The following is a 13,582-nucleotide window of genomic DNA, read 5'->3' as shown; positions in this document are numbered from 1 at the left end:
AAAAAAAAAACAACTAAGTGTCCACCAATAGCGGTTTGGCTGTTTAAAAATTTATCAAACATCTAAACAAAGACATACTATGCCACCATTAAAAATGAGGTAACTCTGTATGTATTGATATTGACATAGAAGATATATAAAGGAGTCTCATGGTAGCACAAACAGTTAAGCGCTCGGCTACTAAGTGAAAGGTTGGTGGTTTGAGCCTACCCAGAGGTGTCTCTGAAGAAAGGCCTCATAAGCTGCAAAAAGGTGCAGAAAAGTGTTATATAAATATATATCTGTTTGTAAATGTATAGAATTCTTTAGGAAAGTATGTAAGAAATTGGTAATGAAGATTCCGCTACAGAGGGAAACTAGGGGCCACAGGACAGCAGAAACTGACTTTTCCCTGTATATCCTTTTGTACTGCTTGGATTTGACTTTTTTACGATGTACACATATTACCTATTTAAAAAAAATTTTAAAGGGAAATTCTATTGTAAAGTAATGAACTGGCGTCTAATACAATTCTACTTCAGGTGAGTTTGCTAGCAGCTGGCTCAGAAATGATGACCATTGGGTAAGCTGACTCACAGAGTCGATGACTCAGAAATGATGACCATTGGGTAAGCTGACCCAGAGCTGATGGCTCAGAAATGATGACCACTGGGTAAGCTGACCCAGAGTTGATGTATTTGACTTTTTTACAATGTACACATATTACCTATTTAAAAAAAATTTTAAAGGGAAATTCCATTGTAAAGTAATGAACTGGCGTCTAATACAATTCTACTTCAGGTGAGTTTGCTAGCAGCTGACTCAGAAATGATGACCATCGGGTAAGCTGACCCACAGAGTCGATGTCTACACCCCGAAGCCACACTGCCCAGCCTAGATGCCGGATCCTTGACGGAAATATTTCTACTTCACATATTAGAATTCTGATTATAAGTGGAGCCCTAGTGGCCCAGTGGTTAAGAGCTACAGCTCCTAACCAAAAGGTCAGCAGTTCGAATTCACCGGCCACTCCTTGGAAACCCTGTGGGGCAGCTCTCCTCTGTCCTATAGGGTCGGTATGAGTCGGAATCAACTCGGCGGCAATGAGTTACAAGTTCAGTATAAGTAGAATAAATGGGCTGAGACAGATGACATAATTTCAGAGGCCAGTCATCAAAAAGCAAGCATTTTCATTGGACTTTCTCAATCTTGGTGCTGGCTTCTTATAGTATCATAAAAATGATGACCAATGGAAACAAAAGAATCAAAATGATTTATGCAGGAAAGGGTTAAATGAGATCTTCACAATCAGAATGGGGGTAAGATAGCTGCATCAGGACTGATTTTATTTATATATATATATATATATATATATATACGTATTTTATATACTCCACAGTGTTCTGGGACAGGCATAAAGTAGAAGCTGATTATTAAGAGTCTGAATTTACTTCCATTTGAGTTTTCAGCTTAGAGTTTGATACAGTCTTTATACACCGGTTTGGCAGATCCAGCGGGTGAATGTCATCTATTAAAAGTCAGGCAGACAGGATAATTTCCTTCTTGTCAAAGGTGGTTCAAACTACAGGATCATTAAATATTTCCCTGGCTTTCTGTAGTACTGATACTAAAATTATAATAAACTGCCTTTCGATTAAAGAGTCAAGATAATTTAGCAGAACAAACACAACCGAAGTGCTGAGACAGATTTTTTTTTCAAAGAAGCTAATAATATTCCACAGGTTCACAGTTTAAATTGCAGAAAAACAAGGTCCCATGTAGCACAAAATAGTTACAGTAGTTTCAAGCCCATGAATTGGGTCAGAGCCCTGAAGTACTCCCAGTGCTCCCCTACCCCCACTCTCAATGGCAAACCAAATTACCAAAATTTAGGAAACAAAGCTGTGTATGAATACATTTTTATCAACTAAAACACTCAAACCTTGGGTGATCGACAGTTATAAAACAAATTGCCAAATTTCAGATAAGAATAAAAACTACTTCTCAATCAACTTTTAATGAAACTATCATGGTATCATCGATAACAACTTCACCACTGCAGATTTATACTGTTTTTTGAACATTTTTTGAAACTCCTTCCAAATATTATATTTGGTTATCCTATTGGCTCAGCAGCCATTTATACGCACAAAGAAGTTATTTATTAATATCCCATTCTATTAAAAAAACAAAACAAAGCTATGTCTAATCATGAGACAGTCAACATGATAGCAACTAACGACAACAATAATCATAAGAAGCAACAGAGCCTCCCCTGAACTGAACACAGTTCAGGTCCCCTGTGCTGAACACGGCGGGAAAAGTGTGCTCAATCAAGTAACACGTTATAAGAGGACCCTGACAAGCTACCACAGGTCTAGGGGAGAGTGACTAGGCTGGTGAGAGGTATGAAATCCACGTATGATGAGAAATGGCTGCAAGAACTGGGAGTATTTAGATTAAAGACCAGGGCCAGACATGACAGATGTCTCCAAATGTTTCACGGGCTGTCAATGGAAGCCGGAGGAAGCGACCAGCTTTTCCTAGAACCCAGAGCTGTCCAATAGAATCGGCTGCTCTGTGAGGCAATGGGTTTTTACTAGAGGCAGTCAAGCTGAAGTTAGATGAACATACACCCAGGATGTTATAGAAAAGAGTCAATTATTGAATGGTATATAATATGAGGTACAACTACGGTCCATTTCGGTAGATCAATGACAAACTTAAATACACGTAGGTACCTGTATACCCATTGCTGTCAAGTTGATTCTGACTCATAGGACAGAATACAACTGCCCCACAGGGTTACCAAGGCCATAAATCTTTACGGAAGCAGACTGCCACATCTTTCTCCCATGGAGTGGCTGGTGGGTTTGAACTGCCAACCTTGCAGTTAGCAACCAAGCACTTAACCACTGCACCACCATGGCTCCTTACATATAATAATGATATTAACATCGAAAATCTTATTGGTGTTTCTGGGCATAAAAGAATAATAGAGAATTTGTTCAAAGTTTTATTAAGAAATAAGCATTATAAAACAATACAACAAATTCTTATTACATATTATCTTAAGGGTTAGAATCAAGAAATTTCCCTAAAAAGTATGTTTATAACATCAATATAGTTTACTGGATAAGTTTTATCATTGTTCATATTGACTAAATTTTTATTTCATGATAAAGTTAGGAAAGTTAACTGCGAATTATTAGACCAGACTTTTATTAAAATATTTTGACAATCTAAATTAAACTTCATATTATAAGTAAAAATACTTCTTTTGGAAATAATAACACATTTGTAAAGAGAAACACTAAACATTCACAATTTTTGTTAACTACATATTTTTTTCACAGGTTCTAGGCATGTTGAATGGGTCCCCGGGTGGTGCGGATGGTTAAGTCCCGGGCTACTAACCGAAAGGTTGGTGGTTGGAACACACCCAGAGGTCTCTTGGAAGAAACGCTTGGCGTTCTGCTTTCGAAAGGTCACAGCTTGGAAAATCCTACGGAGCAATTCTACTCTGCACACACAGGGTCGCCATGAGTCAGAATCAACTCAGTGGGAACTGGTTTGGTTTGGAGCATGTTGAATATACAAAATACATATATTGATATGTAAGTATGTATGTACACACATAGATATATTTCCATACGACTGAGCTGTGCCTCTCTTCTCAGCCTCACGTTTTCTTGCTAAAAAATGATTGCTGTGGCTTCCATGATCTACTCCTACCTAAAATATTCAGTACACGAAAAACTAAGGCTCCCAAAGAGGACGTGGGGTATTTTGCTGCAACAGTCATTAATGGCTATGATTTTCCTTTTTGCGTGTTATTCATTTTCTGCTTGAGTCTCTTTGTTGGTGCAGTTTAGTCCTACAAAGCTTGACAATTGCATTTAGAGTCCTGTATGGCTGGACAGAAAAATAATTGTCTCATAGAACGAAGCACAACTAGTAATCCTTTGAAATAGCAGGCCCAAGGTTAGAGACTGGTTGTGAAATCAGATTATCATAGCTATAGATCTATAAGGTTGCTATAGGGTCGCTATGAGTCGGAATCGACTAGATGGCACTGGGTTTGGGTTTTTTTTGCTATAGATCTCTCAGTAACTTGCAAGCTCCCCGAGAATTATTTACGGTTCTGAAGAAGGCGCTCTCTTATTAAGTCATAAAGCACTGACTGATCACCTGGTCAAGCTCTCTCTGGTCAAAAAACAGATTCTATTTGAAGACTTAATTTTTCTTCTTGAACATTCCCGTGGGTAAACATTATATGATCTTCCTCAATAGGCCCGTTGAGTATTTCATGATTCTTATATCTAAGAAGTCCTTTCACAAATCCATTCTGTTCTTTTAATTCATGTTCTATTTTTCTTTTCTTGGTCAGTCATGAACACGAGTAACCGTAACTTTTAAGTCATAAAACTGAAAGCAGTGATTAAGTCACTCCTTAGCTTTCTTTCCTTAAGGCTTAAAATCACTCATTTTCCTAATAATGTGCATTTCTTTAATGATGCTCTTTATTCTTTTTTGAATTTTCTCACTTTCCCCTATGATTCGGTAAGTCTACGCTTTTGTTTCTTTGCCTATTAAAATGGGACATAATTAATTATCTTCATAAAGGCAAAATACATGGGGACCTAATAAAAGAATTACACTTGAGCCCATATGTGTTACACGCCTTCTTAATACAATGGAGTATGTTTTCTTTAACTATCACTTGATGTCAGCTAGTGGTCAGCTATCACTCCAGGGGCTCGTGCCTAGCTAGTCACCACCCACCCTTCATCCCTCGCCCAGTATTTGCTTCTGACATCACCATTCTACTAACTTGAGTTAGATGAAGAACCTCTCCCAAGGCAACGTTAAACAGTCAAATTACATTGTTTTAGCGAAATTCACACCAAAGAGCTAACATTTTTCAAAATGCCATTTTCGAAGCGTTCATCTGTTCACCAGAAAATGGCTGTGTGAGTGGTGGCTCACAGGGCTAGACAGCTAGCTCTCAGACACGGTGGATAATATATCGCCATAATTCTGTTTATAGCATAAGCGTGAAGATTTTAAAACTCACGTTATTTAGTCATGAGGTTATTCACTTGCCCTCTTGTAAAATTTCAGTTAGTGAAGATATAATGCAATTTTAAGTACTGAGTTTCCCTAAGGTGGGGGGCATACTGCTGATAGCCTCCAAGAGGGTGTATGCAAGCAGGTACGTACGTCAAAATAGCATGCCTTTGGACAGGATTGATATGACTCAGTTTTTCTTCTGCAGGGATGGCAAAAGTAACATCAAGACCAGTGGCAATTGAAGGTTTTAATGAGACAGCAGCAGCACTCATGTAACACATGGGCTGGACAAAAATAAGTCGCTTTTCATTTATCATGTCAACAGTTACGATTCACGCGTCTATCTTCAAACGCTTTTCGTGTAGATTCTTCCCATAACAAGTAATAGAATACTAAAATAAATAAAATAAAATACTAAGAAATACTAAGTTTGCTAAAGGGAAAAAGGCTAGCTACTTCTCTGGTTAAAATGAGAAGGACTCTGGTAAAAAAGAAACATGAATTTGCCATCGCTGACTTTAAAAACCAGCCTAAAGGTCTAAATTTGTCTGTAATCAGATTGTGTAGTAAGCTCCCTTTCGTGAAACCTCTTTTGCTTAAAAGGGATTAGGTCAGGCTTTTACAAAGGCAGTAAGGGTATCTTGTGACAGATTTATTCAAATTCTCCAATGTTCCACTAAAATGTGCTGTTTTGCCTCCCTGTAGCTAGTGCTGAATAACAAAGACTGGCTCAAGGCTGCCGTCTATCACTGCCAGTAAGTCACAGCTACTGAGGATCACAATGGCGATAACACACACTTCCTTCATTCACTCATTCCTGGGGGCCTGTGCTAGGTGCCGGGGTGGAGGTGGGACAAAATTTATAACGTACTAATCCCTGCTCCAGATTTTCAGACTGGTAGGGGAGTTAAGAATACACTCAAGGGACTATTAAGTGCTAAGTATGAGGACCGAGAAAAAAAGGCTATGATAACTCAGAGAAGGAACGCAAACCAATTTAGTCCTAACCTCCTCAGTGTATTTATAAGTTAAAAATTCATCTTTCAGCAGGATTGCAGTGCCATTCAAAAGACTAAAAAAATTCAAAAGACTAGCAACCGAAAACAACAGTAGAATTTATAAATTGAGTGGTTGTTAAGATGTCCACATCAAAGTCAACCTTTCGATTCTGACCTTGATTTCATTTAGAATTCTGCTTTCCTTCCTGTCCAGCATAATTATTTTCAACAACAGTCAATTAACATCAATTTCTTTTAAGATACAAAAAGATGTTTAATTAAAAAAAAATGTTTTTTTTCTGATTATAGAAGTAGAATATGCTCATTATACAAATTCAGACAAAAAAGGAGGTAAAAAATGAACTCCTAATACCCAGAGATAGATAGTTTTACCATGTTAAATAGAAAATATGTAAAATGTTATGAACATACTGTCGTTGTGGATGTTAGGTACTGTCGAGTTAGTTCCGACACACAGCAACCCTGTGTACAGCAGAACCAAACACTGCCCAGGCCTGTCCCTCCTCACAATCGCTGTTATGCTTGAGCCCACTGTTGTAGCTACTGTGTTAGTCTACCTCGTTGAGGGTCATTTTGAGTCATGCCACATCAGCAAATGAAGGTCCCAAAAGCTTGACTCCATCTACATTATTAAGGTCGACTCTACTTTGAGGAGGCAGCTCTTCCCCACTCTTATTTTGAGTGCCTTCCAACCTGAGGGGCCCATCTTCTGCTGCTATATCAGACCGTGTTTCCCTGCTATTCGTAAGTTTTTAGAAGGAGACTGCAGGTCTTTCTTCCTAGTCTGTCATAGTCTGGAACTTCAGCTGAAACCTGTCCCCCAAGGGTGACCCTGCTGGTTATTTGAATACTGGTGGCATAGTTTCCAGCATCACAGCAACACAGAAGCCCTCACAGACACAAACGGACAGACACATGGGGTATGAACGTACTATTTTATAATAATCTGCACTTAATTCAAGGGAAAGAAATCTGTTCGTTATGTACTCATGATTACGTTCTTGTAAAATCTAACAGATGCTTCCTTGACATACAGTATCACAAAAGAAATCAGGGTAATGTCATGAAGAAGAAGAATTGGACAATTCCACCAGAATGTTACACAACGGCTAAATTACGAAACTACACTTCTCTTTTGTTTTCTTCCTTGGACCATTGGTAGTTCAACAGCGTGTAGTTTAATTTCCACATGTTTTTGTATTTCCAGTTTTTTTCTGTTACTGTTTTCATTCTGTTGTGACCTGAGAAAATATTTTGTATGATTTCAATCTTTTTAAACTCCGTGACCTAACATGAGGTCTGTCCTGGAGAATGATCCATGTGCACTGGAGTGGAATGGGTATTGTGCTGTTTTGGGGTGGACTGTCCTATTTACGTCTGTTAAGTCTAGTTGATTTACAGTGTCATTCAGATCCTCTCATCTTTCCTTGCTCATCTTCTTTCTAGATTTTTTGTACAATATTGAAAGTGGTGTATTGAAGTCTCCCACTACTATTGTAGTACTATCTCTTCCTCCCTTCAATTCTATCAGTGTTTGCTTTATATATTTAGGTGCCCCAATCTTGGGCACATGTAAGATTGTTAAATCTTCTTGATTAATTGGCCCTTTTATCACTATACACAATGTCCATTTTTATCTCTTCTGACAGATTGTGTCTTAAGGTCTACTTTGTCTGATACTAAGATTGCCATCCCAGCTCTCTTTTGATTATGATTTGCACAGAATATTGTTTTTCATACTTTCACCTTCTGCCTATTTGAGTCCTTGGGTTTAAGCTGTGTCTCTTGTAAACAGCATATAGTTGGATCTTTTTTTTTTTTTTAATCCACTCTGCCACTCTCTGCCTATTGATTGGAGCATTTAGTCCATTTACATTTACTGTAATTACTGATAAAAAGTGACTTATGTCTGCCATTTTGTTAGTCTTAATCCTTCTTTGTCTTTGTCCTTTACCACTGTTTGCTTTTGTGTTTTGTTTGGTTTATTGCAGTGAGCCTTTTTGGTTCCCTTCTCCTTTCCTTTTGTGCATGCTTTTCTTTATATATTTTCTTAGGAGCTACCATGACTACTACATTTAACAGCTTGTATTTATAACAGTCTTGAGACTCCATTCTTGTTGCTCTTCAGCCTCAGTAATTTTAACTATGTTATCCTGTAATTTGCTGATTCTTCTGCCTGATTAAGTTTGTTGGTATCAACTTCAGAAGCATAAAAGAAATTCTATATCTATACTATTCTTCTCCCCCGTTTTGTTGTTGTTATCACTGTTTTTATATTTCAGGTACCCTGTAACATTATTTTATCCTTGCCTTTTATATATGTGTTATTAAAAAACATGAAGGACAAAACATTTAGAATTATCAAGCATGAATACTTTATTACTAGCCATTATACTTGTTCATGCATTTCCCTTTATTAGGGACTTTTCTTTTTATATATAGCTTTGAGTTACTTTCTAGTCTTTTCCCTTTTATTTACAGAACTCCCATTAGTATTTTTTGTAGGGCTGGTCTGGTGGATATGAACTCTCAGTTTCTGTTTATCTGGGAATGTTTTAATTTCACCCTCATTCTTAAAGAACAGCTTCTTCTTGGTTGACAGTTTTTTTCTTTAAGCACTTTAAATATATCATTCCATTGCTTTCTGGCCTCTAATATTCTGAAGAAAAATGGGTACTTAATCTTATTGGGGATCTTTTGTGTGTGACTCTTTGCTTCTCTTTTACTGCTTTCAGGATTCTCTCTTCATCTTTACTTTTTGAAAGCCTAACTACAATGTGTCTTGGTGTAGATCTCTTTGGGTTTACCCTGCCTGTTGTTCTTTGAACTTCTTGAATTTGTAGATTCATGTAGTTCATTAGATTGGGGAAATTTTCTGTCATTATTTCTTCGAATATTCTTTCTGTCCCTTTCTCTCGCTCATCTCCTTCTGGAATTCCTATGATACGTGCATTTGGTCTCTTGTTGTTGTCCCATAATTCCATTAAACTGTGCTCAGCCTTCTTGAGCTTCTGCTCTTGTGGCTCTTCAGCCTCAGCAATTTTAAATATTTTATCCTCTAATTTGCTGACTCTTTCTTCTGCCTGATTAAATCTGTAAGTCCTTCTACTGTGTTTCTTGTTTCAGTTATTGTCCCCTTCAGTTGCAATATCTTGTTTTAGTTTCTCATTTTTGTTCTTGCATTGTTTTCCTTATTTCTTTTAGCCCTTTGTCTATGTTTTCCTTTATTTCTTTAATTATGTTTATTGTTGTATTATATTCTTCTTTTTTTAAAATTATTTTGTCATCCCTAGATGTGCTTTCACTCCCTCTGTCACGTTCTTTTGGATGGGCTATTGTTTCTCTGTTCTTTGTGTGCCTTGTGATTCTTTGTCCGGGCACTGGAATTTTTGAGGGTTTTAACTTTCTCAGTTTTCCCCAGCATTTGGTGTTTTTGCCCATTTTATTACTTCTGCAATAAACTCAGGTGGGTGGGGCCTTTGGGGTTTGCTTACCATTTCCTCTCTCTCTCTGTAATAGATCTATTCTCCCCTTCCTGGTTTAATTAGGATTCAAAAGTTCCAGATCTCGGTTTTCAACTTTCAACCTCTCCCAAACACACCAGAAAATACACTGTGGTTAGCTGTCCACCATGGGCACTGCCACTCAGGTGAGATATCATGTACTAACCAATCTGTGCACCAGGGTGTGTGGTCCCCTCTCTCTGGTTATTATTCCCTTCCCTTCTCTGTTTCTGCAACCATGTTTTTAGTTGGAAAACTTACACCCAGCAAGCTCCCTCCAGGGCTCAGTTTTGCCCTCTGGTTTTGTCCAAGGCTTCCTTCCCTACTCTGTGGGGGCCACTTATACCTAAGCTGACACTCAGGGGAACCACAGGCAGACTTTCCTCCATTTGAGGAAGAGGAGGTGCTGGTACTTCCCAGAAGGACCTCTGAGAGATCTGACTTGGTTTCAGAGCCCCAGTGGCCATGTGGTGGTTCGGGGAGCAGTCTCTATTTAGGTGACCCATCTCCTGACTCCACTATAGGAAATTTTCTATAGGAGTTTGTATCAGTCCAGCAGCACACAGTCAGCAATTGGGGTAAAGGTAGTCACACTCTGAATGGGCCCCCAGGGAGGTCTGCTTTGTTGCTACCGGAGAGCACCCCGTGGTATGCTGGCTGTGGATACAGCCTCCACTCAAAGTGCCTGCTTCCTAGAACATAGCAGCCTCAGGCAGTAATCCTCAGTGCTAACTGTAATGGGGAGCAGAAAGACCCAAACTGATCCCCAGGGAGGTCTATCCTGTTAGTTTCAGAGGCCTGAGCTTTGAGGTGCCCAGGGAGGCAAGTAGAGTACTGACTATGGGAGCAGACTCCACGGCGGGCTATCTTTGTAGCAGTTTTCAACAGCTTGGCAACCAACAATTACCAGGTAAGGGAGGGGTTGTCACTCATTGGTCAGACTCCTATGAAGGTTTGCCTTGTTGCTATCAGAGTCCCCCCAGTAGATTGCTGGCCATGAGTGCAGCCTCCACTTAAGACTCCTAGTTCCCAACACACAGCAGCCTTAGTCAGTAGTCCTTGGTGCCATCAGAAGTGGGGGCAAACTAACCCTAACTGACCCCAAGGAAGTCTGTCCTGTTGGTTTCAGAGGCCAGAGCTATGGGGTACATAGGGAGGCAGGTAGAGTGATGACTACGGGAACAGACTCTACTGCAGCAATTCACAGCAGACTTGCAGGTGACAGTGTCTGGGAGGTGGAGGGTCTGTCACACTTCAAAGAGACCTCCAGGGAGGTCTGCCTTATTGCTATTAGAGTCTTCCCTATAGTATCTTGGCTGTGGGTGTAGCCTCCACTAAAGATGCCTGCTTCCTAGCACACAGCAGCCTCAGTCAGCAGCCCTCAGCACAGGCTGAGAGGGGAGGCAGACAGACCTGAACTGACTCCCTGGGAAGTCTGCCCTGTTGGTTTCAGAGGCCTGAGCAATGGGGTGCGCAGGGAGGCCCGTATAGTGTTTCTATGGGAACAGGCTCCACTGCATGGGCCTTCTGTAGCAATTCTCAGTAAGCTTGTGCCCCACCAGTGTCTGGGTGGAGAAGGTGCTGGCGCACTCCAGATGGGTCCCTGGGGAGGTCTGCCTTGTCGATTTCAGTGAAGAAACTTTAGGGTCCTCTCTTGTAGTACAGGTAGGGGCTACGGTGGTTAGGAAAGCAGATTCTTTCTCTAGAGCCACTACCCCAGTTCACAGCAGCTGGCAGTATGCATGGCTTGGGGGAGAAACAGGAAAGGGTGAAGAAGTGATTTTCCTGTTGTATGCGACTCATTTTGATTTGCTGATTCTTGCCTGTCTGCAGTTCCCTGCTGCTGTCCTCTGTTTCCTGATTCAGAGTTCCTCAAAGCTGAGCACCAATTCCTTGTTGTATTTGTGGCGGAGGATTGGAATGATGGTCTGTTTACACCACATCTTCCCAGATTCCTCCTAGGCTATAATCTTTTTGGGTGTAGTTCATTAAGTCTTTTCTCCTGCAGAGTAGATGGTGGATTTGAACCTCCAAAGTTTAAATGGTTGAACAGCCAAGTCCTTAACCACTGTGCCATCAGGGCTCCTCGTAAAAGTGGTAGGAACTCTCAAATAAATATCTGTCTTTGAGGGATTTGATGCCTCTGATGTATAAACTGCTGGCTGTTTTATTACAGAGTTCATAGGTACAAACTGGGGAACGGGGTATTGTTTAATTATATGTAGACAAAAGGAATCCTCTTCCTCACTAAAGGCACCCATGGAATATATATGCCACACACAGCAACAAGGCCCCTACAGAGCCACTTTCAGACTCTTATTTACTCCTGCTTATACAAGTGCTTGTTTGTTACCCAAATAATCCCACAATTAAACACATAATCTGAAAGGTGGCTGAATATTACTCGCCATTGGATAAAAAATATGCATCTTAACTAGTCTTTCATTAGACGAAAGGAAGAGATAACAACAGAGTCCTCTTGGTTTATAAAAGACTCTGTCATGGTAATTTAAAAAAGACCCTTTAGTAGACAGAATAATGACCCCCCCAAAGATGTTCACGGAGCCCCAGTGGCACAATGGTTAAGAGCTTAGCTGCTAAACAAGAGGTCGGCAGTTCGAATCCACCAACTGCTCCTTGGAAACCCTGTGGGGCAGTTCTACTCTGTCCTATAGGGTCGCTATGAGTCGGAACCGACTTGACGGCACATAACAACAACAAAGATGGTCATGTTCTAACACCTGGAAGCTATGAACTATGTTACTTACATGGTAAAGGGTGTTAAGGGTGCAGATGGAACTAAGGTTGCTAATTGGATGACCTTACAATTGAGAGATTATCCTGGATTATTCAGATGGGCCCAATGTAATCACTAGGGTCCTTAAAAGTAGAAGAAGGAGGCAGAAGGAGAGAGTTCAAAGGGAAATGTGACTATGGGAGAAAGACACAGAGTGATGTGATGTGAGAAGGGCTGAGCCTGATGTTGCTGGCTTTGAAGATGGAGGAAGGGGGCACAAGTCAGGGGATGCGGTTTGCCTCCAGAAGTTGGGAAAGGCAAAAAAATTCTCCCCTACAGCGTCCCCTAGAGCCTGCAGGAGGGAATGCAGCCCTGCCCACACTTTGCTTTTAAACCAGTGAGGCCCATGTTAGACTTCTAGCCTAAAGAAATGTAAGATTAAAAATCTGTGCTGTTTTAAGCCACTAAATTTGTGATAGCTTGTTACAGCAACAATAGAAAACTATTATAGACCCCAAAGTGATATTAATACTACTAGTAACAATAAAAACAACAGCTAATACAAATGTTTCGGATCAATCTGATGAGCTAAGTAAGCTGGCTACGATATACTCCTAATAGGTGTTTCCAGTAAGTTCTCTCTTTTGCACTGATTTTGTAGTGAAACTAAACATCAAACTGTAAGTGCTGGTTTAAAGAATTTTACTGAAGTGTACTTCAAACCTCATAGTTTTTTTTTTTTGTCTTTGTTACCTTTTCCTTATTGTTCAACAATGGCTATCAACAAGGTAAAAATCTTCTATTATACTCTGATAGGAACTTTAAAAAATACATAAACTTTTCCAAGCTCTCTAAGCTTGGGCTAATGATTATACTTACTTTCCATTTGCAAAAGACCAATGAAAATATTTTTAGTTATTTCTTGGACTCTCTTTAGATGGCATAATGGTTTGAGAGCCACACCAGGGATATTAACACATCTTCCTTTTTATATATTTAACAATTACCGATGGAAAGCAAGAAAAGAGTCCTACTGTCAGAGTAACTATACTTTTGCAAACCAAAAATAATTTATTCAAGGCTCTAAAATAGTCTGTATTCACCTGTGGTTAAAGGCAGGTGTGTGACGCTGTTCAAACAGGTCAGGGTGAACCACGTGGATGACAGGGTAGCCCCAGTAAACAGGAGGAGGAGAATGAGTTTCAGCATACCCCTGATAAAATCTGCAAACCTGAAAAGAGACAATGTTCTATTAATTCTAACTGGATTTG

General features: G+C 39.8%; 1 protein-coding gene across 5 annotated transcripts in view; it reads right to left on the bottom strand.

Annotated features, from left to right (window-relative positions):
• Window positions 1-13,582, bottom strand: part of SLC49A4 (solute carrier family 49 member 4) — a 121,281-nt gene that overhangs the window by 32,436 nt on the left and 75,263 nt on the right. For 4 of the 5 annotated variants that reach the window (XR_010322905.1, XM_064290892.1, XM_003412961.4 and 1 more), the window contains exon 7: window positions 13,415-13,542. Coding sequence is in view for 4 of the 5 variants with exons in the window: in XM_064290892.1 (XP_064146962.1) it covers window positions 13,415-13,542 (128 nt within the window). In the remaining variant the exon portion in view is untranslated. Of the gene's footprint in view, window positions 1-4; window positions 5,445-13,414; window positions 13,543-13,582 lie in introns of those variants that run through there. The other variant, XM_064290911.1, reaches the window with a different exon arrangement.

Source organism: Loxodonta africana, chromosome 1 (assembly GCF_030014295.1).
Source record: "Loxodonta africana isolate mLoxAfr1 chromosome 1, mLoxAfr1.hap2, whole genome shotgun sequence".
NCBI lineage: Eukaryota > Metazoa > Chordata > Mammalia > Proboscidea > Elephantidae > Loxodonta > Loxodonta africana.
The sequence above is the reverse complement of the archived record's forward strand: the minus strand, read 5'-3'. Positions and strand labels throughout refer to the sequence as shown.